The 23530-nt window shown below is 54.0% G+C and overlaps 1 protein-coding gene across 1 annotated transcript in view; it reads left to right on the forward strand.

Annotated features, from left to right (window-relative positions):
• The first annotated feature begins 2164 nt into the window (after positions 1–2164).
• Positions 2165–23530, forward strand: part of Myom3 (myomesin 3) — a 47010-nt gene continuing 25644 nt past the window's right edge. Inside the window, exons 1-14 of the mRNA XM_055611001.1 lie at positions 2165–2325; positions 3226–3306; positions 4277–4436; positions 4993–5150; positions 9711–9806; positions 10596–10684; positions 12706–12750; positions 13558–13698; positions 15746–15907; positions 16445–16586; positions 17333–17532; positions 18435–18488; positions 18706–18833; positions 22147–22330. Of these exons, the coding sequence (XP_055466976.1) occupies positions 2165–2325; positions 3226–3306; positions 4277–4436; positions 4993–5150; positions 9711–9806; positions 10596–10684; positions 12706–12750; positions 13558–13698; positions 15746–15907; positions 16445–16586; positions 17333–17532; positions 18435–18488; positions 18706–18833; positions 22147–22330 (1801 nt within the window). The remainder of the gene's footprint in view (positions 2326–3225; positions 3307–4276; positions 4437–4992; positions 5151–9710; positions 9807–10595; positions 10685–12705; positions 12751–13557; positions 13699–15745; positions 15908–16444; positions 16587–17332; positions 17533–18434; positions 18489–18705; positions 18834–22146; positions 22331–23530) is intronic.

Here is a 23530-nt window from a genome sequence, read left to right on the forward strand (position 1 = left end):
TGTGTGTGTGTGTGTGTGTGTGTGTGTGTGTGTGTGTGTGTGTGTGTTTGCTGCAGGGCATGTATCTGTGTTCGAGTTGATGGTGTGTATATATGTAAGTATGTTAAGGGGGGAGGCTTCTTTGGGAGATCTGAGCTTGGTGGCACACCAAGTGAAAACAGGAGATCCCAGAACTCTGTGCCTCATTTCACTTTCCGTGTCGCCCTGGGTCTTCTGGTGTGAGTCCTCCTTGATATTACAGCTAAAAATAAAGGAAAGAAAGGGCCCTTGGGGATACACTTGGACCTGGAGTTGCTGCGTGGAGCAGCCAATCAGGGAGCCAGGGCCGCCAGGTCCAGCAGGGATGGAGCATGCGGCCGAGCCCTGGGTGTTCCACCCCACGAGTAGAGAAAAGGCACAGGCCCTGCCATCCCAAGTCCAACGGCTACCAGTTCCTCCCTCAGAGGGAAGGACGGGGGGGGGGGGGGGGCCGCCGGGGGAGGGGGCGCCCCCCCCCCCCGGGGGCCGGCGGCCCCCCCCCCCCCCGGGGGGGGGGGGGGGGGGGGGGGGGGGGGGGCTCCGCTGGGAAAGGAGCAGCCTCGGCTAACTGGGGCCAGACATCGCAACCTCCTCTGGGGAGCTGCGGAGCCGGTGCCGACCCACTGGGCAGGACACATGCACTCCAGCTCAGCCAGCCCTGTTCCTCATCCTGCGGGAAAGGGCAACGGAGGCCACGAACCTGTCCCGCCTAATCCCACGCTTCAGTCAGCGCTTTAAAAAGCATCCATGGCTCACCGCAGAGGAGGGGTCTGGAGGCCGTGTGCCAGTGGGCTACTGTGCTCATTAGGGCGGAGCCCATCAGGGAGAGAGCCAGTGCTGACGCCAGAACGGAGCCCTCGCTGCCCAGACCAACCCCAGACCAACCGTGTGGGCTGAGGAAGAAGGGTAGAACGAGCTGGTCAGGCTAGTTCTCTCGGTATAGAGATGCTTTCTAGCCAGGAGGAGCCAGAGCCAGGCCAGAGTGGCCAACTGTCCTTTGGCTCTGCTGAGACGCTTGTCAGGAGCCAAGGGACCTTTCAGGGCAGCCCTTAATGACCGCTGACCACTGCAAGCCACTGTCTACCCTGATGGTCACAGCTGAGGGCAGCACAAAAAAACCAAACCCTAAGGAAGTGGAAGAAATACATGCCAGTGGACTGACGCTCAGAAGCCTAAGCCCCGCCCCCACCCAGTCATAGCCCACATACAGATGTGAAGTAAGCCGTAAGAGGAGCCGCTTTCTAAATGAGAACCAAACTGTAGGGTACAGGTTAGGAATGCCAAAAGGAGTAAAGGAGAGAAAGTTCTAGGCCCGCTGTGTTTTCACAAGGCTTCGGAGGAAGTGGGTGGTAGAGTCCGACACTTAGGTTTGGACTCGCTTCTTTAGCTTCTCAGTTAACCTTTTGGTCCCCTGTCCCAGGAGTGTGGTGGAAAACACTTTACAGATGAGGAAGCCAGGTTGTAAAGTCCAAGGGCACATGCCCGGAAGCAGGGACGAGGAGCTAGGGTCATGGGCTTGTACCACTGACCCACAGTCCCCACATATGTTAACATGGACCCAGGCTGGGGTAAGGGAGCCAGCATTGCAAAGGCACAGGGGTAGGGCTGGAGGGACGGAGGGGACAGAGCCTGGGACAGCAGCGTGCAGGACTCATGTCTGGAAAGTCAAGCCCTGCAGAAGGGACTGAATGGGGCAGGACCAGGGCTGGCAGCCACGGCTCTGCTCCTCAATGAGGTTCTGCTCGCCCACGGCTGAGGCTCGTGGGACAGGAGGAAGGCCAGCCTCTGCCTGCGTCTGCCTGGGTCACCACGGTCCACCTTCTCAGGCCTCAGTTCCTCTGTCACTCTAGAGCAGTGATTCTCAGCCCCCCTGGGGGGAGGGTCGAGTATCAGATATTTACATTACGTATTCGCACCAGTAGCCAAATTACAGTGTTGAAGTAGCAACGAAATGATTTTATGGTTGGGGCATCACCATAACATGAAGAGCTGTATTTAAAGGTTGGCAGCGTCAGGAAGGTTGGAACCACTGCTCCAGGGAAAGAACCTCTCCAGCCCGCCCCCATAGCACTTGGGAAGGGGGCTTGCGGATGCCTGGTAGGACAACCGCACTCCTTGGCTTTAACAGGTTACTGCGCTTGCAGCCATGACTCTGCCGCAGAGTCCCGGAAGTGCCGGGGAGCCCCAAGCCTCCCAGACCGTGCAGGTCCACAGGCTGGAGCACAGGCAGGAGGAGGAACAGAAGGAGGAGCGACAGCACAGCCTGCACATGGGCTCTTCCGTGCAGAGGCGGACCTACCGCAGCAGGTGGGAGAACCCAGTCCCGGCCCCGAGGCCCCGCCCCGGCCATGGCGCCACCTCAGTTCTGAGGGGGATGCGTAGCCCAGCTGTCCAGAAACTCCCATCTTAGACACGTAGCACAGGCTCGCCTTCTGAGACACCCTCCGCCCCCACCCACCCCATCTGAATAAAAGGGACAGGGGGAAGTCCACTACAGACCCTCTCTGAGAGGAGACACCGTCATGTGTTCCTTCGGGAGACCCAGCCTGATAGGGAATGATTGGAGGCCTTTGGACACCATGACAAAGAACCTGAGAAAAACACATCAGGAGAAGAAGTGGGCCTGTTTGTTTGTTTGTTTGTTTGTTTGTTTGTTTGTCTGAGGGGTTTTTGTTGTTTGTTTTTTGGTGGGTTCATTGCTCTGGGCCTGAGGTGAGGCAAAATAAGCATTGTGTTAGAAGAGTAGTCAGGAGCAGAGGGAAAAAGAAGAAATGAAGGAGGAGCCTGGAACATGACAAAGCCCCCGTGACCTATTTCCTCCAACCAAGGTTCACCTCTGGATGTTTCTTCTGCTCCCAATAAAAACCACCAAAACAAATCCACAGGGGATTGACTGACTGAAGGGCCCACAGCCCTGTGGTTCAGCCGCTTCTCAATGAATAGATCTGGCCGCTGAGGACTGAGTTTTCAACACAACCCTTTAGGGGATACCTCATATCCAGACCCTAACAAGAGGCACAGCCCTGTCCTCCGGACACCTGCCTGGGGTGGGGAGACATCCTGCGCCCTGAGACCCCTACATGAAGAGGGAGGTTCGGAATATGAAGGGACCTCAGGGGCTGCCTTCTGGTGCTCTAGTGAAGGGCCACAGTCTTGGGAACCCCCAGGAAATCTCAGACGAGCCGTGACCTCCCTTTCTCCTGACAGTGAGGAGGAACAGCAGTTCAGCTCCGAAGACTATGCCCTGGCTGCTGCCTTGGCCCTGACGGCCTCCTCAGAATTGTCCTGGTAAGTCACATGACTGTCCATGGACGAGGAAGGGCGGTCTTGACTTGACCCTGCTCCCTGGCACCCTGGGCCCCATCTCTCCATGGGCTCCTGCTGAAACACAGTGGACCTGCCCAAAGTTCCTTTTGGGCTGGGCAGAGAGCAAACCAGACATGTTCTCTCCGCCATGCCTCATGCCACCCCCCAGAAGAGTCCCCACAGCAGGAAAGGACTGTCCCCAAGCTGCTATCCTCATTACAAAAAAAAAAAAAAAAAAAAGCTTCCCAGGGAAGAGAAGTGCTGGCAGATGGGGTACAGACTGATAACGAAGCCTCAGGCAAGGAAGGGAAGGTCCCTCAATGCCTGAGTGTGGCCTGAGCTACCACAGCTTGGGAAGGGCCCTGGGCTTGGACATCTGGGACAAAGTCCTGCTGTCCTTAAGCAAGTCGCTGGACCTGAGTTTCCTGTCCTGCGAAACAGGAAGGGAAACACCTGTCCACTTGGACACAGCGAAAATTGCCCAATGGCTTGTTGAGGCGCCTCACACACGCCATCCGCACCTACCTACGTACTAACTTCTGGCTGTAAGCAGGTCGTCCCCCACCGAACACACACGCACACACACCTACATACACACTTTTTTAAGATAGGGTTTCATGTAGCCTTAAGGCTGGCCTCAAACTTGCAGTGCAGCCAAAGGTGGCCTTGAACTTTTGGTCTTCCTGCCCCCTGAGTGCTGGGATTGCAAGCGTGCGTTTTGCGTGTGTTTTATATGGTGCTGTAGATCAAACCCAGGGCTCTGTGCATTTGAGGCGGGCACTCTAACCAGCTGGACTGCCCCCTAGTCCCCTTCCAAGATGTCTGCGGGCAGAAGAGGATACAAGGCTGTGCTTGTCCCTAAGGCACATTCCCAAATGCCACTAGCGTGGGGGGGTGGGGGTAAGACTGCCCCCACCTCTACGGGGCCATGTCTGAGTCCTGTCCCCCACAGGGAGGCTAAGCTGAGGCGGCAGACCACCACAGTGGAGCTGGAGGAGCGTGGACAGAAGCGGGTGGGCTTCGGCAATGACTTGGAGCGGATGGAGATGGCCTTCCTGCGGACCCAGAGGCTGCTGCGGCAGAGGCGCGACTGGAAGGCGCTGCGGCAAAGGGTGAGGGGCTGGGGGGCCCAGCCTTGACTCTGACATCTGCCACATGCCCCCCCCTTCTCCATCCGGGTAAAGGCTCGGGCCTGGATTCAGTTCTGATGCCCCTTACGCTCAGCTGTGTAACCTGAGAAAGGGTCAGGCTGTTCTTACGTCTCAGTTTCCTGCCTTGTGACTCAGTTTCCTGCCTGTGACAGCTCTGGGCCAAGCTTAGATTTGTAGAGTGACTTCCCAGGGTCTACAAGACCTTCTCAGTTGTGCAAGGGTCTGATGTCACTTCTCTTCCCCCCCCCCTGCCCGGGGCTTCTTTACATAACCCCTGTGTTTTTCATGGGGTAAGCAAATAAATATCTTCATCATCCTCATTTCACAGGTAAGGAGAATGAGGCTCTCTGCCTGCGATCCCATAGCTGGCCCTAGAGCACAGTCCCTACCCACTGAGCTATACTGCCACAAGATGGCATAAGTGAGGACTCAGCCAGAGTCTGAAGGGGGGGGAGGGCACAACATTGTGGGGAAGCCATTCCCGGCCCCTAGGAGTCACACACCCCTTCACCCCCAGACAGAGAAGAAGGTCCGGGAGGCCAAGGAGCTGATTGAGCTGTGCTCCGGCCGGGGCCCCTGGTTCTGGATCCCCCTTCGCTCGCACGCCGTCTGGGAGCACACCACGGTCGTGCTGACCTGCACTGTCCAGGGCTCGCTTCCATTCCAGGCCACCTGGTAAGCCCCCGGGGCTGGAGACAGCCCTCGTTCTGCCTCCATCTCCTTTAAAGGTCTTTGTGGTCTTCCATTTTCACCCAAGGTTCCTCTGTCTTAGCAAGGCCACAGCCCACAGACTCTGAGCTCTGTCTACCCTACACAGAGCAGCGACAGCCGCCTGGGAGCCTTGGGCTGCTTGGGCCTGGGTTATTCTTAGCTACCTCCCCGCAAGCCTGGGTTGGGAAGACTAGACGTCTGGAGAGCCAGCCCTTGTAAAAATATGATTCTGGTGGCATAAGAAGGCGGCCGCTCTGAGCTGGGCATTTTCAGCAGAAAAGACTGTTCTGGGAGTCAGGACAGAGAGTCCAGAGTTAGGGAGGAGGTGGGGAGTGGGAGGCAGGACCCCGCTGGAAGAACGGGCTCAGGTCTAGAGTGTGAGCCTAAAGTCAGGCCTAGCATTCTCTCCACTGAGTCAGGGTGTGGCCTCAGACACGTGACTCAACCCCCTGGATCTCAGGAACCTGACTTAAGCCCCTGGACCTTCTGCTTTTGCCTCTGTCTCTTGCTCGAAGGGTGGGCTGAAGACCCCTTATCCAGCTGATTCATGCTAAGGGCTTAATGTCCCAGACCTTCACAAGAGCTGGAAAAGAACGGGACCCGGTTGCTCATGCCTGCGATCCTAGTACTTAAGAGACCAAGGCAGGAGGATCATGTTTCTAAAAGAAAAGGAAGAGGGGAGAGCAGGGAAAACAGGAGACATTTCTAGGAGCATAACAGCACCCCAGAAGCCTTAACAGCTGTGGGGAACCCCCTGAACATGATGGTAGAGACGGGGGTAGGCAGGGCCCTTTCCCAGAAGGAGACGTGTTGTCCACAGAGCAGAGTTCCTGTTTCCTGGGTCTTAGGCCTGTTGCCAGGCAGGCTGTAGGATAAGAAAGGGGGTTCAACAATATTGCCCATCTGTGTCACCGTTCCAGGCCCTCTCAGGGTCTCACCCTCAAGGAGTGCTCTGCCCAGGGAGAACTGGCCACAAAGAAGTATATCCTTGGTTCTGCTCAGCTCAAGGGGGAGGTGGCAGGAGAGCGAATGGCATCCCAGCCTGAAGTATAGGAGCTGTAGGGTGAACACCTCTTGATCCCAAAACTGAAGAAAAAGATAGCATCTTACTAGGACCTGCTTTACACAAACCCAGCACCCTTGTCCGAGTTGAGCCTCATCTAAGGTCACACAGCCAAAGTGGATCAGGATTCAAATTTGGGAATACCCCCAGTAACCACAAAGCAAGAGAGCGATACGTGAGGTGGTTTTGTTTTGTTTTTAACTTAAAGTGTGCAAGTGAGGCAGGTGCAATGGCTCATGCCTTTAATCCCAGCACTCCAAAGGCAGAGGCAGGTGGATCTCTGTGAGTTCAGGGCCAGCCTGGTCTACAGAGTGAGTCCAGGACAGCCAGAGCTACACAGAGAAGCCCTGCATTAAAAAAACAAAATGAAACAAAACAAACAAACAAACACAAGTGCTAAGGAGTTGAGGATGGAAAACATGTAGGCGGGTCACAACCATGAAGACATCTGGAGGGAGCCGGCCTCCAGGCTGGCCAGTTCCCGCTGGCACACTTTCAAAGCCACACACTGGGCAGTGTGCTGGGCACTGGGATACCGTGGAGACCAAGGCAGTCCTACCTGCACGTGGCTGGCCCCAGGAGGAGATCTGTGTCCTCAAATCTGGGCCAAGTTAAGGCTGTCTACCTGCAGCCAAGCCCACCCACCGTAAGCCCACGGCTAAGGCATTCCATGGAGCCTCTAGGAGCCAGGCTGGCTTCTGCTCCAGGCAAGAAGGCCAGCCCCACAGAGCCAAGCATTCCTGACTGGGTAGAAGCCAAGGCCGGGCCCACTGGCTCGGGTGGCTCCTTGGGCTCCTGGCACTGCCACGCTGGAGGAGAACCCTGTGACTGGTCTCCAAGGGTGGTGTCCCTGCTCAAGATCCAGGCTTGCCAGGGGAGCCCATTTGTTCAGCCACCCTTGAGCATTTCCAAGATGAAGAAGTTCTGAGAGGACTCAGGCACACACGCCAGAGCACGCCAGGATCTGGAGCTTGTGTCGCTGGGGATGAATTTACTACATGGGGTAGGCAGGGACAGGGACCTGCTCTCAGAGTGGCACTCGAGTGTGCACACACACACACACACACACACACACACACACACACACACACACGCCAGCTTTCTACTTGAGACTGTATGCGAACAGAAAGGAGAAACCCAAGTCAGGGTATCTGGGAGAGCTCAGGGCTCAGAGGAGTGCCAGGGAAAGGCAGAGGGAGGGGACAGCAACTGCTGGAAGGATGCAGTGCTGTGACAGGCCACCCCGGGGACATGGGGGTAATGGTCAAGCATGGCAGGTACTGTACCCTCAGCTTCAATGTCAGGAACAAGATGAGATAGATGGGGGAGAGGGGTTAAGGGAGGGCATAGGAAAATGCAGACAATGCCTTAGAAACCCCAGGCTAGGCCTCTGGGTGAGAACTGGTGAGGTGAAGGGAGGCCCACTCTGGCCATGTTTAGCCCACAGAAAAAAAAAAAAAACCTTGAATCTCACTGATGTCAGATAAATAAATATCTCAGACAAAGTGCTCTTAAACATAAAATCTAAAGCCTGGAGAGATGGCTTAACAGTTAAGAATGAGTACTGCGGGGCTGGAGAGATGGCTCAGTGGCTAAGAGCACTGACTACTCTTCCAGAGGACACGGGTTCAATTCCCAACAACCACATGGTAGCTCACAACTTTGTAGCCACAAGATCTGATGCTCTCACACAGACATACATGTAAGCAACACAGCAATGCATATAAAACAAATAAATAAACATAAATTATTAAAAAAAAAAAAAAAAGAAAGAAAGAATGAATACTGCTCTCCCAGAAGACCAGAGTTCAAGTCCCAGCATGCATGTTGGTAGTTCACAACTGTCTGTAACACCAGCTCAGTAGTAGCCAAAGTCTCTGGCTTCCCCACACACCTTCTACATATAATTTTTTTAATTAAAAAATGGCTAGGTGGTGGCTCCAGGACAAGATGAGTGAGACATAGTGAGAACTTGTCTCAAAAACAAAAATAAATAGATAGATAGATAGATAGATAGATAGATAGATACATACATACATACATACATACATACATACATACATACATACATAGAAAATAGAATTTAACAGCAAAATGCACCAGGAAAGCTAAGTGTAAAGACCCAGGCCTGTGGTCCCCACCTTCAGGAGGCTGGGACATGAAAGTCGAAGGTCTGAGACTAGCCTGGGCTGCCCAGCGAGACGGTATCCCGAAGAACAATGGAAGATTTAGGGAAGTAGTGAGTCTCTTTCATGAGGCCTCTCTGACTGGAGGGGCAGGCAGGATGAGGCTGAGGGCCTGGCAGTACAGGCCGCACCCGGAGCTCCAGCTGCTGCGTCTCCAGAGGAAGGCAGAGCCTGGGACAGCCTGAGGTGTCTGGAATGTTTCCGACAGGTGTGGGTTAGGGGCCTGGCCCCCGAGCCTGGAGACAAGTGTGTCCGGATTTGGCACTGCCCTCCCAACAGGAGACTCAGAGGGGCCCCTTTCCTAACCGGGTAGAGCCTGGGGACAGAGTGGGTGTGCCTCTGTTCTGTGGCCAGGAAGATAAATAGGGCACCCAGAGACAGGCCGGGTCCAAGACAGGCTCATCCTGAGGCTGGGGCGCCCCCTGTCTGCAACAAGGGTGTCCTCCTCTTCAGCCTCAACCACCTGTACTTTAGGAAGAAGAAGCATCTCTGCATTCACCCCCAGACACACACACACACAGGCACATGCTCACGCGTGCACACTGAGCATGCAGTCGCTTTGTTTTGTCTTTGAGCAGCTTAAATGAGGCAGGAGAAATGTTTTTCTCCCTGGTGTGGGGACTCAGCACTGGCGACCCTCCCCGCTGCATCCCAGCCACAGGACCTAGAGGAGGTGAAAGTGATGCAAAGCGTGTCAGCAACGGAGTCCTCACTTGCTGTTGACCATTGTCACGTGACCGCGCCTCCCAGAGGCTCGGAGACAGGCAGCACGTTAGGAGGCTCAGGGCAAATCCTGTTTCTTCAGGGTTAGAGCAGTGGTTCCTTCCTAATGGCCGGACCCTGTAATGCATTCCTCACCGTGGTGAGCCATAAAGAAACAGATAAATGAATAGCAGTGATGTTAAGCGTTTGCCCTGGGGAGTTATAGAGAGACATTGTGGGGCTTTCATCGATACACGCCCCTCAAAGAGGAGTCATAGTATAAGGCCTGGTCCCTGGTGTGCCCTGGGGGTGCCTCTGGCAGCTCCTCTGGACTGGAATGGACCTTTCAGCTTCTACACCGAGCAGGGCCAAGGGAGTGTTACCCCCCCCCCCCCGTCAGGGTCACAGTCAGCCCTGTGTGCTCCCCTTTCCCAGGTGAGGACAATTGAGGCCGACAGTGACAGTTCCACCAGGGGTGTGGCCAGCCGGTGAGCAGCACATTGCTGAGGCTGGAATCCAGGTCTGAAGGCTCTGTGTCCTCCCCAACTCACCACCGCTACCTTGTCTCCACAGGTACAAGAATGACATCCGGATTGATCCCCGCCTCTTTCCAGCCGGCAAGTACCGAATCACCAACAACTATGGGCTGCTGACCCTGGAGATCAGGAGGTAAAACCACAGACCCAGCATGTCTCGGCCCCCAGGACTCGGGTCCCAACGCCACTGAGGCCAGAGCTGGGCTCTGGTACCCTGGTTTACTCATCCTCAGAAAGCCAATAGGAACAAGGGGGGCCTTGAGGGTCCAGCAAGACTGGTCTTTGAAGCAAGAGAGATCTTGCCCCAAGTGCCAGGGAACACAGGGCACCGGGGGCTCTTAGCTTGCTGATGGGGCCAGTTGATCACACCCTACGGCCTACTCCGTCATCAGGGTGCCTTGGACAGAAACCTGTCATCCTTCTTTGGGGCCCACAAAGGGCTGGTCTGGCTAGTGATGAGACCCAAGCCTGAAATAGAAGATCTGGGCATTGTACCCGGCTCTAGCATGGACTGGCACCTGGCCTCAGCAAGTCTGCCGCCCTGAGTGAAAGCAGAAAGCCGTGCTCCTGATTTTTGACGCAGAGTTGTCAATAGGGCAGGAGGCAGTGCCTGGAACGAGGCTCAGCCAGCTGCACTGAGTTTCCATTGCTATGTGATTCTGGAAGAATCAGGTCACCGCTCTGATACGCAGTGGGTAATAACAGAGTGGTATGGTCCATGATGTCAAAGCCCTTTCCCTTGAGCTGGTTTAGGCTGGTGTTGCATCCCTAGTTTTTCAGAGAAACCCAGTGGCCAGCCCAAAGACACACAGCCCAGGGTCTTCCCCAAGCACCACAGGCTCCCTTCCCGCCCAGCGGGGGCGGGGGATGTTCCTCTTGGGAGCCTGGCATCCTGTGGGATTTCTCCCTCCCTCCTTTTCAGATGCACGGTAGAGGACTCAGCCACCTACACCGTGCTGGTGAAGAATGCCTACGGCCAGGCCTCTTCCTTCGCCAAAGTTCTCATCCGCAGTAAGTCAGCCATCCCCAGCGGCCCAGGCCGCAAACCCACAACCAGCAGATAGCCATGAATCTACGGACGCACGTGAGGAAAGGGTCAGGGTGTTGAGCTGAGATTGGGGACCCGGAGGCCTTTGGACTGAGAGAGCCTTCTCTCTGGCTAGCGAGGACGACTGGGGGAGTCGATATCACGGGCATGACAAGGGAGGAACCTCTGCCCCTAGGGATTGATGTGGAGAGCCACCAGGAGAAGAAAGGGACTATCTTCCCCCAGCACCCACAAGGCATCGAGCCTATACAGTCTCTCTCCATCCTGTGCTGGCCTTGAACCTAGCTCTGTCTGCAGGGCCATGACAGGCATGGGCCAGTCTCTCAACTCCGTGTGAAACAGGTAGAAAGGGGGACTTTCCTACAAGTGGAGGACAAAACTGGGGTTCAGGCCCCAATGGCCCTTGGTAGACCTCCATCAAGAACCTAGCCAGCTGTTCCAGTGACCTTGTCAGCACATGTCCATAGCATGCTGGAGCATGACCCAAGAGGGTGGCCCGGAAGCACAGGCAAGCCCTCCCTGACCACTGCTCCTCTTGGCTTTCCTCCTGTATTTTTTTCCTGCCGGACTCATCCCTCCTAGAGATTGTCCCCATGAGTACTCAAAACTCACAGCTTACACCAGGTCAGACACCCAGGCCTCAGCCAGACCTGGGTCCCATCCTGGCTCTGCCCCAGCTAGCCATGGGGGCCTGGACAAGCCATCCAACCTCACTGAGGTATGGTTTTCTTTACAGTGGGGTCTTGCCTCAGATGTTCATGGCCAGTCAGTGAAATGGTGCAGATAAGCTTGACCTCTGCTCTTGAGAGGGATGTTGTCCTCTGTAAATGCCACACCTGGCCTCGAGGGCTCTGGAGTGAGAAGCTCCCATAGTGTCTTCTCTCTGTCTGTCTCTCTGAGTGTCTCTGTGTCTTTGTGTGTCTCTGTTTGCCTCTGTCTGACTCTGTCTCTGACTGACTGTCTCTCTCTCTCTCTCCCTCCCTGCCCCCCCGTCTCTCCTGCCCAACCAGGGCAGCTGTCCAGCCCTGCCCTCCTTGCCTGTCACAATCCTTGTTAAACTGTCCTTTGCAGTCCTCTACCCTCTGTGCGTTCCTAAGATAGCTCTTGGGAAGCAGCTGTCCCTGTCACCCAGCCAGGTTCTCTGTGTGGACATTTGAGCTGCCCCGTAGGCTGTGCCCAGAGCGAGACCCAAGGTCATAACACCATTTCTCTATCTAGCTCTCCCTCCCTCCTTCCATATCTCTGCCCTTCCCTCCCTCCATCAAAGCCAGCAATTCAAGGATCCATGCCTGAGGCATGAACGCACAAACTACAGCTGCCCTTCTGTCTCGTCTCCATAGTGACATGGGCATCTCTATGCATGTTCCTGCGCTGGGAGACAGGAATTTCTAATGCTGAGTACCCCAGCAGCTCTGTGTGCCACCCGGAACCTCCCCCTAAAACTTTCAGACCTCACTCTGGGGACCAGGGTCACATCATGGCTCAGGCTGCTGGGGCTAGCTAGCTAACTCTGCCTCAGTTTCCCCATCTGTGAAGGTCAACAGAGTTCAGCTGGGGCAGCTGCTCTTTGCTGGTTCTGGGGCTCATGTCCATTTCACTCTGTCGACCCAATCAGTGATGATACCGCCAGAGTCTCTGGCCAGGACCATCACCGTTGAGGATCCCATCAGCAAGGCCAGACAGAGGAGGAAGATCAGCATTTATGACGCACCTACTGTGTGCCAGGTCCTAAGAACAAGCTTTATTTAAAAAAAAAAAAATTCATTTGTTCAAAACCACCGGGGAGCGATCACAGCTCCCATTTTGCTGATGAAGCTGATGAAGAAACTGAGGCACAGGAACATGAAAGACTTTCCCCAGAGCTGCTGCAGGGGCCACTGACAAGTCAGAAGTCAAACCCACACCCACAACCACGTCCCCAAATGTAGGAGGATTGTGGGCCCTCTCTGAGCCCTCTCCAGCTGTATTTGTCCTGTTTTTGCAGCTTACCTGGGGAAAGATGCTGGCTTCGATTCAGAGATCTTTAAACGTAAGTGGGCCGGGGCTGAGGACCGGGCATTTGGGATCCCCACAGTCCTTCTCAGAACAGTCACCACCACCCACAGATGCTACCAATGGAAGGCTGTCACAGGTGCCGACCCCCAACTGACATGCTGACTCTTGTGGTTCCCCCTTCCCACCCCAGAGCAACTTTCCCTATTAATACACCTTTAAGAACTGTAAATCAGGGCTGGAGAGACGGCTCAAAGGTTAAGAGCACTGGCTGTTCTTCCAAAGGTACTGAATTAAATTCCCAGCACCTACATGGTGGCTCATAACCATCTATAGTGAGACCTGGTGCCCTCTTCTGGCCTGCAGGTATACATGCAGACAGAACACTGTATACATAATAAATAAATGAATCTTTAAAAAAACAAAACAAAACTGTAAATCAACCCAGGAAGGTGCGGTATAAGTGAGTTAGAGGCCAGCCTGGTCTACAAAGTGAGTCCAGCCAAGGCCACACAGAGAAACCCTGTCTCAAAAAAAAAAAAAAAAAAAAAGAAAAGAAAAGAGAGAAAAAAACCTGTAAATTGTTGGGCGTAGTGTACACCTTTACTCTCAGCACAAAGGAGGCAGAGGTCTACAGAGAGAGTTCCAGGACCGCCAGGACTACACAGAGAAAGCCTGTCTTGAAAAAAAAAAAAACAAACAAACAAACAAATAAGCAAACAGAACTGTGGATCCTGACCCAAAGGAATGGGGATAGCCCAGAAGAGTCCTTGCCCCCGTTTAGGCCCTGGGACAGGCTGCTGTCTTAAAAGACTTTGATCTCATGTTTCTGTCTCCCACCCAGGATCTTTGTTTGGCCCCAGCGTGGAGTTTACATCGGTGTTGAAGCCAATCTTTGCCCGAGAGAAAGAGCCCTTCTCCCTGACCTGTTTGTTCTCAGATGACGTGTTAGAGGCTGAGCAAAGAATCCAGTGGTTCAGAGATGGTGAGGCCATGGCCTTCTGAGGAAGAGCCCTGCTCCTCCTAACCCCGGGACAACTCCCACCCCCAGCCCCACCCTCACCCTCACCCCCACCCCAGAAGTCAGTCATGCCCTTCCTCAGACAGTGCTGGGGCCACGAATTATCTTGGTTCATTTTCCTGTTGCTGTGATACAATTCCCTGACAACAGCAACCTAAAGGAGAAAGGGTTGATTTCAGCTACCTGCCCAAGGATGCAGTCCACCGTGGCAGGGAAGTCAAGATAGTAGGAGCTTGATTCAGCTGGTCACATCCCAGCCACAGCCAGGGAAGCAGAGAGCAGTGGGCAAGCAAAGAGTGCTAGCTTGCTGCTCAGCTCCCTTTCTCCACTTAGACAGTCCAGGACCCAGTCAGGGAAGGGTTGCCGCCCCCAGTAGGTGGGCCTTCCCCTTCAATGAATTCAACCAAGATAACCCCCCATAGGCTCATCCTGAACTCACAATCTTATTCCCAAGCACCCCTTCATCTGACGGAGGAGGTTCAGTCCTGTCCTTAGGACAGGGGGAAGACAAACTAGTCTGGTGGAAGAAACCAGACCCATGCCTGGGAGACAGCTGTCCAAGGGAGGATCGTAGCTGCTTCTCGAGGTCTTCTCGGTCTGAGGGAGGTGATCAGTCTGCTCTCAAGAGCACTCTGGGGGTGCTGGGGCATAGTTCCCTCACCCTGCCTCAGATTTGCCCCAGCTCTATGAAGTCTGGTCACACAGCTCCTGTCTGCCTCTGTCTCCAAGAGTGACAGGACCCATTTTGGACTCATGAGTGGGTAGAGGAAAGGGTGGGTTTAAGGAGCTGTGTGTCAGAGAGGCCGCTGTAGCCACTGCCAGTGAGGTCTGCCCACGTGCTGGCTTCGTGTGTCATCTCTATCCTGGAGGGGCAATGATATTCAAGACAAAGGGACAGAGGCCAAGGCTAGGGGGGCAGGACAGGCTATGTGGCTCACCACAGACCTTTTGAAGACAGTGTATGTATTCATGCATGTATGCGTGTGCATACACTTGTGTGATTGTGTGTGTGTGTGTGTGTGTGTGTGTGTGTCTGTTCAGGATAAAGAGCTCCAGGGAGGCCCAGGAGAAGGGAAAGCAGGCTACTCTGTGAAAGCAGAGGGCAGCTGGCCCTCTGGTCCTGACCGTGACCAGGCCTGCAGCCTAAGGGCGAGGAGCACAGAGCCACCCTCCCCGCACCCTTTCCTTGAGCCCAAGAAGGTGGCACCTGCTGGGCGGGGTAGAGTGGAGGAGCTTTGAGGGACAGCTGCAATAACACTGAAGTGTTTTCCCAAACATGTCCATCATTCAGAATAGAGCGATGACAGGAGGGAGGAGCCCAAGGAGGGACTGCTCCCAGGCAGCTCAGAGCCCCACTCAAGGGCCTACGCTCCAACCCCGAGTCTCTCAGCCAACCCCTGTCCCTCTGCCCTCCCCACCCTGTGACACCCTGGCCCTTTACTGAGCTCCCATGTCTCAGGAAGGCCCACTTCCTACATGGACAGAGTGCTTGCTTATAATGCACGAAGCCGGGTTCCAGCCCCCAGGACCACATAAATGGGGCATGAAAGTGTATGTCTAACATCTTAACACACAGGAGTCAGAGGCTGGAGGATCAGAAGTCCAAGCGATACATACATGCATGAGACTTATCTAAGAAAATAAAAAGTCACTACTTCCATCCGCTGAGTCCCCTTGCTGAGTTTCCATACCTCACACGGGCTCCTTCTCCTTCCTGTGGAACTCCTAACTAGCCTGCTAACTACCTTCCTAAACCTTTACTCTGTCCTTGAGCCCCACCGCACTGGGCCCTGGTCCCGTCCTCCAGATCTCTTAGAGGACAGAGCCCACACTGACAGATCCCTGAAAGCCCTCAACACCTACCTCCTCCGCCAACCTGAGCCTCAGCCTCCAGCCACACCAGCCCTCCCTTGCACCTGGCCAGGGCCTCCAAAGCCCCAAACTTCCATGGGCTCCCAGCTGAGGCCAGGGTCCCCCATGAGCTCACGCCGGACCTTCTTCCCCGCCACAGGCAGGCTGCTGAGGTCTTCCACACGCAGGCAGATACTCTACGCAGAGCGCCAGGCGTACGTGAAGGTGTCCTGTGCCTACAAGGAGGATGAGGGGCTCTACACGGTCCGAGTCTCCACCCCCTTCGGGCCTCAGGAGCAGAATGCCTATGTCTTCATTAGAGGTAAAGTGACCGCTTCGTCCAAGGCCCCTGCCCTTTCAGAGCCTGGGTTCCTCTGCTTGTAAGATGAGGGTGTTGGGTTGGTCTCTGAGGGTCCCTGCAGTAGCATCCTGTGGAGCCGAAGAGAGACAGCCGAGTTCCCACAGTCAAGAGGAGACGTGGGGGAGGGGACCAGGAGGGAGGCTCTGCTCTCTTCTGGAGTTCTGCCTTCCAGTGTCTTGACCCTTGTGTGAATCCCACTCTGGGCTGGACGCCCTTGAACATGTTGGTGTACCTCCGTGAGCCTTCCTTTCCTGCCTCTGCAATGGAGGTAGCCCTGAAGCTCACAGGTGACGTCAACTGTTCAGGTGCCTGGCGTAAAATGGGCACCAAACAAATGATACTGGTCCAGCGGAGGCCAGATTAATCCCCAGGCACTGGTCCTTCAGGTCAGATCTGAGGCCCTGGAGGACTCGAGGGAAGAGGAGGTCAAATGGGTGGGAGAGGTCTAGCTGCCAAATGGGCTGAGGATGAACCCCCTTTTTCCCTCCCGGGGTTCAGATGCCGCAGCCGAGAAGCCAGGAGCTCCAGGTTCCCCACTAAATGTCCGATGCCTGAATGTGCACAGAGACTGCCTGACCCTGACCTGGGCCCCGCCCAGCGACACCCGGGGTAGCGCCATCACTGGCTACTCCATTGAGCTGTGAGTCGCATTCCGGTGTGGCAGAGCCCCTGGACAAGATGTTGATGAATAGCTTGTGTGTTGGTGGGGCCGGGGCTGGGGTGGGGGGGGATGGCCAAGAGGTGGAAAAAGCAAGCTCTGTGCTAGGACTCTGCTCCCTGATTCTCAGAACAGGGTAAGGGGCTCTGTACATGCAAGGAATGGGTTACAGACAGCGCAAAGGTGTCTAGGTTTCCAAATCTCTTTCGCACTGATGCCTAGAATTCTGGTACAAAACCAGTAATTGCTTTAAAGCTCGAGTTCCTGAGAATTTGGTGGCTAGGTCAGACCCAGAGAGGGAGGCGGGGAAGGATGGCCAGAGAGACGGAGTGGTACCTCCTGCGTGTGCTGTGGTTGCTAAAGCAAGAGCCAAGGAGAAAACCAGACCTAAGAGTGGAGGGGCCAGTGGCTGCTGTGTGTACCTGGGCCTGTGCTCAGTTTCCTGGCTCTCTAAGTGTTCGTATCCCATTGTGGAATGATTGATTGGCAGGGCCAGGGGGAGGAATGGGGGGTGAAGGTCCCATCATGGTGTCAGGGACATGTTCCAGAGAGCTGCATCTTCCAGTCAGTACAGTGGTAGGAGATGGCAAAGGGCCCGGGCTAGAGCAAGGCTTCTAAGTGGGAGAAGGCTTGGTCCGGGCAGAAGGCAGCTGCAGCCAGCATGCAGGAAACAGCCCTTGTAGGGGCTCAGACTGTGAAGGGCTGAAAGCCGGGGTCGGTTTCCACAGGTGCCAGGGTGACTCGGAAGAGTGGGTGCCCTGCCATGAGGCCCCCGGGGGAACCTGCCGGTGCCCGATCCAAGGCCTTGTGGAGGGGCAGAGCTATCGATTCCGAGTGCGAGCCATCAGCCAGGCCGGCAGCAGTCTCCCTTCCAAGGCTTCAGAAGCCGTTGTCATGGGTGACCACGATGCAGTCCACAGGAAGACGGGTGAGATCCTGAGGGGACGCTGTAGGGACCCAGCCAGGGCACTCCCAAGAGGAAGAGGTGGCCTGGTTTCCCCTTGTCACTGCTGTGGCAAGCACCTAACAAAAATAGCACAAGAAAGGAAGTACTCGTTCGGGCTCCAGTTTGAGGGTACACAGTCCATCACAGCAGGAGAGCTGAGACCCCAGGAGCACCAAGCAGCTGGCCATATTGCATTCATGACCGGGAAGCAGAGAGACATGGCTACCACTGGCCATCTCAGTTTCCTCTTACCAAGTCCCGGACTCCAGCCCTCACACTCAGCACGGGCATTTATGCCTCATTGACTCCCTCCCGGTCACGCCCAGAGGCTTGTTTCCACGGTAATTATTAACCCTGTCAAGCTGACCATGTAACACTAACCGTCACAGGGACACATGGCCCAACCTCCAGGAAGCCCTAGTCTGGCCAGAGAAGACGCTGCCCAGCCCTAGTTTGATGGGAGCTCACAGTCTCTCGCCTAAGTACCCTTAGTCCGATGGAGGAGGCACGGCCTGTCTTCAGGAACCCCACCTCAGAAGAAGAAGAAACAGCTAATCTAGCAGAAGGCGCCAGACCATCCCTAGGAGAAGCCTGTCCAAGCTCCGATCAGTCTGCCCTCAAGAGCCCCATCTCTGGGTGCTGGCGACACAGCTCTCCTGGCCCTTAAAAGCCTCCTTGCCTTGGGTTTACCCCAACTACGTGGAGCCTAAGCACACAGCTCCTGTCTCTGTCTCTCTCTGCCCCAAGAGCAACAGGGCCCATTTTGGACTCCAAGAAAGACCCAGAAGGCTCATACCTGAAGCCGCATAGGACCAGCGGATACAGAACCTGAGGTGAGTAGCCGACTCCTAACCTAAGCTTCTGTGTTCCATCTTGCCTCCTAGATATCCCCTTTGACCTGGGCAGCAAGATCACCATCAGCAAGAACGATTTTGAAGGTATGCGCGAGCTTCCCCAGCTCTACCCTGGAGCCAGCTCCAGGGTAGGGCCTCAGGGGCCCGGGATCTGGGGCTAGCTCTGTCTGGTTTGCTGAGTGAGCTAGGACAATACCCCCCGCCCTGTGCCATACTCCCGGCACCCTCTGTGGAACCCAGGGATGACCCTAAGGGTCCTTGAGGGCCTGCTCAGCTCTCCCTTCATGACTCTTGATTCCAGATGCCGTGACCATTCCGTCAGCCCCAACCAATGTCCACGCCAGCGAGATCAGAGAGACCTATGCAGTTCTGAGCTGGGAGGAGCCATGTCCCCGGGGCCGAGCCCCACTGACTTACACTCTGGAAAAGGTACAGATGGGGAGGAAGATAGCCTTAAACATAGGCAGGCTATGGGATCTGGGATGGAAGAAGTGTAGGGGGCGGAGAGCCCCAGGAACGTTGCCTTGGGATATTCAGAGATGGTAATTTACCGTCTGGAAGAGCCTGAGCAAAGCCTTACTCTGAGGCAGAAGAATGGACTACACAACCTTTTTATGGTGAAAGCCCTGCCACAGGGTCAGACAATTGTAACTATAATGAGATCCATGAGTTTCCTGGACACCTCCCTATCTCCAGGTCAGTGACATAGGGTCACACTTAGAGGCTATGTTGAGTGGGAAGTAGGTCTTGTATTCGCCAGATTGGGGGTACGGGGCATGACCAGCATTAGGAAATGGCCCTCACTAGGGACCGAGAGAGCAGGAGAGGCTGTGAAGGAGGTGGAAGGAAGGCGACAAGGCCAATCAGAAGGCAGCATGAATGGGATTCAGTCAAATCCAGGCTCTGCTGTATGGGTCTGAGCCAGTTTCCTAACTGTGACTCAGCGTCCACCATCCTAGTTTAGAAAGTCTGCCCTGGTGTGGGGTGGGGAGAACCCCGTTCATAGCCAGGGCCAGTAACTGAGGCTCACTAGCTTCTCTGAAAGCAGAGTCCGAGTTAGATAACGTAACGACTTGACTTAACTGAATCCATGAATCTAAACTGTGCAGGGGGAAACCTGATTATCTCTGATTATCCAGAGAGCTCCTCTTCTCACCTAACAGCTGAAAAGCTGTAATTCTCTGTCAGGAGGGAGCTGTGGATCATTGAAAATTTGTGGGGCTGTGAAGACAGCTGAAGAACTCACTGCATTCGGATCCTGGTGTCCACATAAAAAGCCAGGCATGGCAGTGGGCTCCTGTAATCTCGGTGCTGCTGGAAGCAGAGATAGGAGCGTCCTCGGGGCCTGCTGGCCAGGCTGTGTAGCCAATGAGTGAGCTCCAGGCTCAGTGCAAGACTGTCTCAAAATACAGAAAACAATTAAGGAAGCATCCAGGCTCTCTCACACACACACAGACACACACACACACACACACACACACACACACACACACACACACACTGTTCCCACACACAAACGTATGCGCCACAGAGATTTGCTTCTTAAGTGGTGAGGAAGGTCTGACCTTGGGGTCAGGCTGCCTGGCACAAAGCCTGCCTCTGCTAATCAGTAACAGCGGGACCTGGAGCTAGTTGTTTGCGTTCATCCTTCTGTGTCTCAGCTTCCTGTCCGGCACACGATAACGATGCACACTTCACACATCTAATGTGTTTACCATCTGAATGTGCAGAGAGCGGAGCCCAGCACACAGGAGAAGCCGGTAGGCTATGGCAGCCATGAGTGCCTCGGAGAAGAAGAGCCAGGGAGGCAGGGTCAGAGGATTCTCACTGTGGCTCTTCACCTTCCATCTTCCTGGAAGCTCGGGAGCAATGGTTGCCTTCTGAGTCCCTGATACAGCGGAGGGAGAGCTGATCTGGTGCCAGAGTGGTGTTTACAGGCCCAGTGTATACAGGCCCTATATTTACAGGCCCAGTGTTTACAGACCCTGTCTGAATCTTGCTTGACTTTAGATACCTTAGCAAAAAGTCTCAACACCTAAGTTCCCTCCCTGGTGTGGAAATTTACACCCAGCTTGCTAGGCTTTCCTGAGAATTCATTGGCTTAGTCATCCATTCTCCCGTGGGCTGAGGCCCATCCTGGCCCTGGGGATATGGTGAGGTGGGGAGGCCTGAGAAACAAGCTGAGGCTATTAAAAAAAAAAGGCATGAGGACAAGAGTCCATTGTGTAGTGGGAATGCCAAGGAATAAGACATGAAGCAAGGGAGGCGTCTGAAGTCTCAGGCATGACTGGAAGCCTTCCCAGAAGGTGAGCTGTTAGCAAGAGCTCATAGGAAGTAAGGAGCCGAGAAGACTTTAAAGCATTCCTGGGACAGGCTCCAGCAAGTACAAAGGCCCAGAGACAGGATCTAGGCCTCTGGAGAGCAACAGGAAGACCCAAGACTAACGTAGCAGACAAAGGAAAGTGAACTGTGGCCACATAGGTGACAAGTGGCAGGGAGGTCAGAAGGACATGGGGGCTTGGAAGGGCTCTGAGGAGATAGGGGCCTGTTGCTCTAAAGGATCCCTCTACAGCCACTGAAGAAAAGACCAGAGTGAGGCATGGTGGTGCACGCCTGTTGTCTTAGCACTTAGAGGACAGAGGCAGGAGGATCAAGAGTTCCAGGCCAGCCTGAGCTACATGAGACCCTGTCTCAAAAATCAAAAGGGTGCTGCAAATATGGCCCAACAGTCCATCAGAGGACTAGAGTTCCGATCCCGGAACCTCGCAAACCTCTGTAACTCCAGTTCGAAAGGATTGGATGCCTCCTTCTGGCCTCTGGGACTCACACACACAAAAAGTAATAATAATGTTTGTTTGTTTGTTATTTTTTTGAGACAGGGATTCTCTCCCTCTCTCTTTTGTTTTGAGACAGCCTTGGCTGTCCTGGAACTCACTTTATAGATCAGGCTAGCCTCAAACTCATGGAGATCCACCTGCCTCTGCCTCCTGAGCGCTGGGATTAAAGACATGTATAAATCTTTTTTTAATAATATTTAAAAAGGAAGGAGTGAGGAAGAAAGCGAGGAAAGGAGAAAGGAAAAAAGAAGGGAAGAAAATAAAAGTTTTTTTAAAAGTTAAAGTTAGAATGACAGGAGTAGGGGCTGGAGAGATGGCTCAGAGGTTAAGAGCACTTGGCTGCTCTTCCAAAGGTCCCGAGTTCCATTCCCAGCAACCACATGGTGGCTCACAACCATCTATAATGATATCTGGTGCCCCTTTCTGGCGTGCAGGTGTACATGCAGGCAGAACACTGTATACATAATAAATAAATCTTTATATTAAAAAAAAAGATAGGAGTCAGTTAGACAAGTTAAGTAATTTATGTGGCCAGCCTGTATCAAGGCTACGGTGGGAAGTAGGAAGTAGAGAATTAGGACTAGACCCCGACTATGTTCTGAAGGTAGCTAAAGCATAGATTTGGTCCTCTTGTTCTTTCTAATGGTTTGGGCCCAAGCGGCTGCAGGTATGAATGCCATTATCAACTGTGTGAGCCTCCTTGGAACCCACAGTTTGTTTTGGCCGTGCCTGTGTGAGGAGCTCAGCAGGCATCAGAGAGAAGGGGTTGAGAAAGCAACCAGAGGAGAGATGAAGTGCCTGGGGGCCATCCAAGCTGCAGACAGCTGCCCTAAGAGCCTGCCAGGGAAGGACCCAGGCACACCCAGGCTCCAGCGGAACCAGCTCCAGCCCCTCGTGTTCTTCAGTCCATTATAGGCAGTGGAACCTGGGAGGCCATCAGCTCAGAAACACCCATCAGGTCCCCGAGATTCGCCCTCCTGGACTTGGAGAAGGGGAAATCGTATGTCTTCAGAGTGCGAGCCTTGAACCAGTATGGCATGAGCGACCCCTCAGAGCCCAGCGAGCCCGTTGCCCTGAAGGGCAAGCCAGGTAATGAGTAATGCGACTGCCCCACGAGGAAAAAGATGGGCTACCCAGACTGTCAAACCTGGGCTCAGAAATCAGCCTTCAGGGAGGAGCCTTGCTCACTTCCCTACCAAGGAGGCTGAAAAGCAACATGACCTCCATCCTGTAGAGTTTGGAGGTGGCAGAAATGGTGTTTCTCTGGGCAGCAGGCTTGGGGAGGGATGGATGTTTTCCCTTGAACAACAACAGTTCACAGCCAACAGAGTCCATTTGGGGTTAGCACAGGCGCCGAGTGTGAGCAAGTCATTCCTAAGACCCTCAGTCCTAAGGGTCTCTGCCGAGCCTCTTAAATGGGTGGGCTTCCTGTGCAGGTGCCTACTTCCTCCACTAGTGACCAGGCAGTTCCATGTGAGAACTGGTTCTCCAGGAAGATCCAGGGTCCTCACTTGCCAAGCTCACCCTTCTGGGGGCCCTATGACTGTCTCCCCCAACTTTTGACTACTCCTGAGACCCTCTCTGGCAGGTCCATCTTACTTCAATTTCTCAAGGCCCCTTTTCTTCCAAAGCCTGTCTATTCTGGGGTTCTCTACTCACTGAGGAGATCAGAGCTGAGGGCTCCCTGGAGCAGTCATTACCCCTTGAGGAGCTGCCATCCCAGAAAGGTCTGGTGGCTGCAGGTCTCAGCTGGAGAGAATGTTAAAGCCCTGGATTTTCCCCACTTTAATAGTGTATTCCTATATCTATATATACATATACACAAATATATACAAACATATATAAACCATATGTTTATACGTAAATTATGCACATGTATGTGTCTTAGTCACTCTTCTATGGCTAGGAAGACAAGAAGACCATAACCAAGAAGATCCTTAGACAAGAAAGCATTTAACTGGGGGCTTGCTTACAGTTCCAGAGGTTTAGTCCATTATCACATGGTTGGGGAACATGGCAGCACAAAGGCAGACAAGGAAAGAGACTGTGTTTTTGAGACTTCAGAGCCACCCGAAGAGATATACTTCCTCTAACAAGGCCACGCCTCCTCGTCCTTATAATCCTTTAAAACAGTTCCACTCCCTGGTGACTGAGCATTCAAATATATGAGCCTATGGGGGAATTCTTGGTCAAATCACCAGAGAATATATTTTATATATATATCTCACATATGAATGGGTTAGCAGGCCACGGGTTTTTTTCCTTTGATGTGATCAACATTTCTCTTTG

This window comes from Psammomys obesus, unplaced genomic scaffold (assembly GCF_907164565.1).
Source record: "Psammomys obesus unplaced genomic scaffold, mPsaObe1.curated_primary_1811, whole genome shotgun sequence".
In the NCBI taxonomy this organism is placed as follows: Eukaryota; Metazoa; Chordata; class Mammalia; order Rodentia; family Muridae; genus Psammomys; species Psammomys obesus.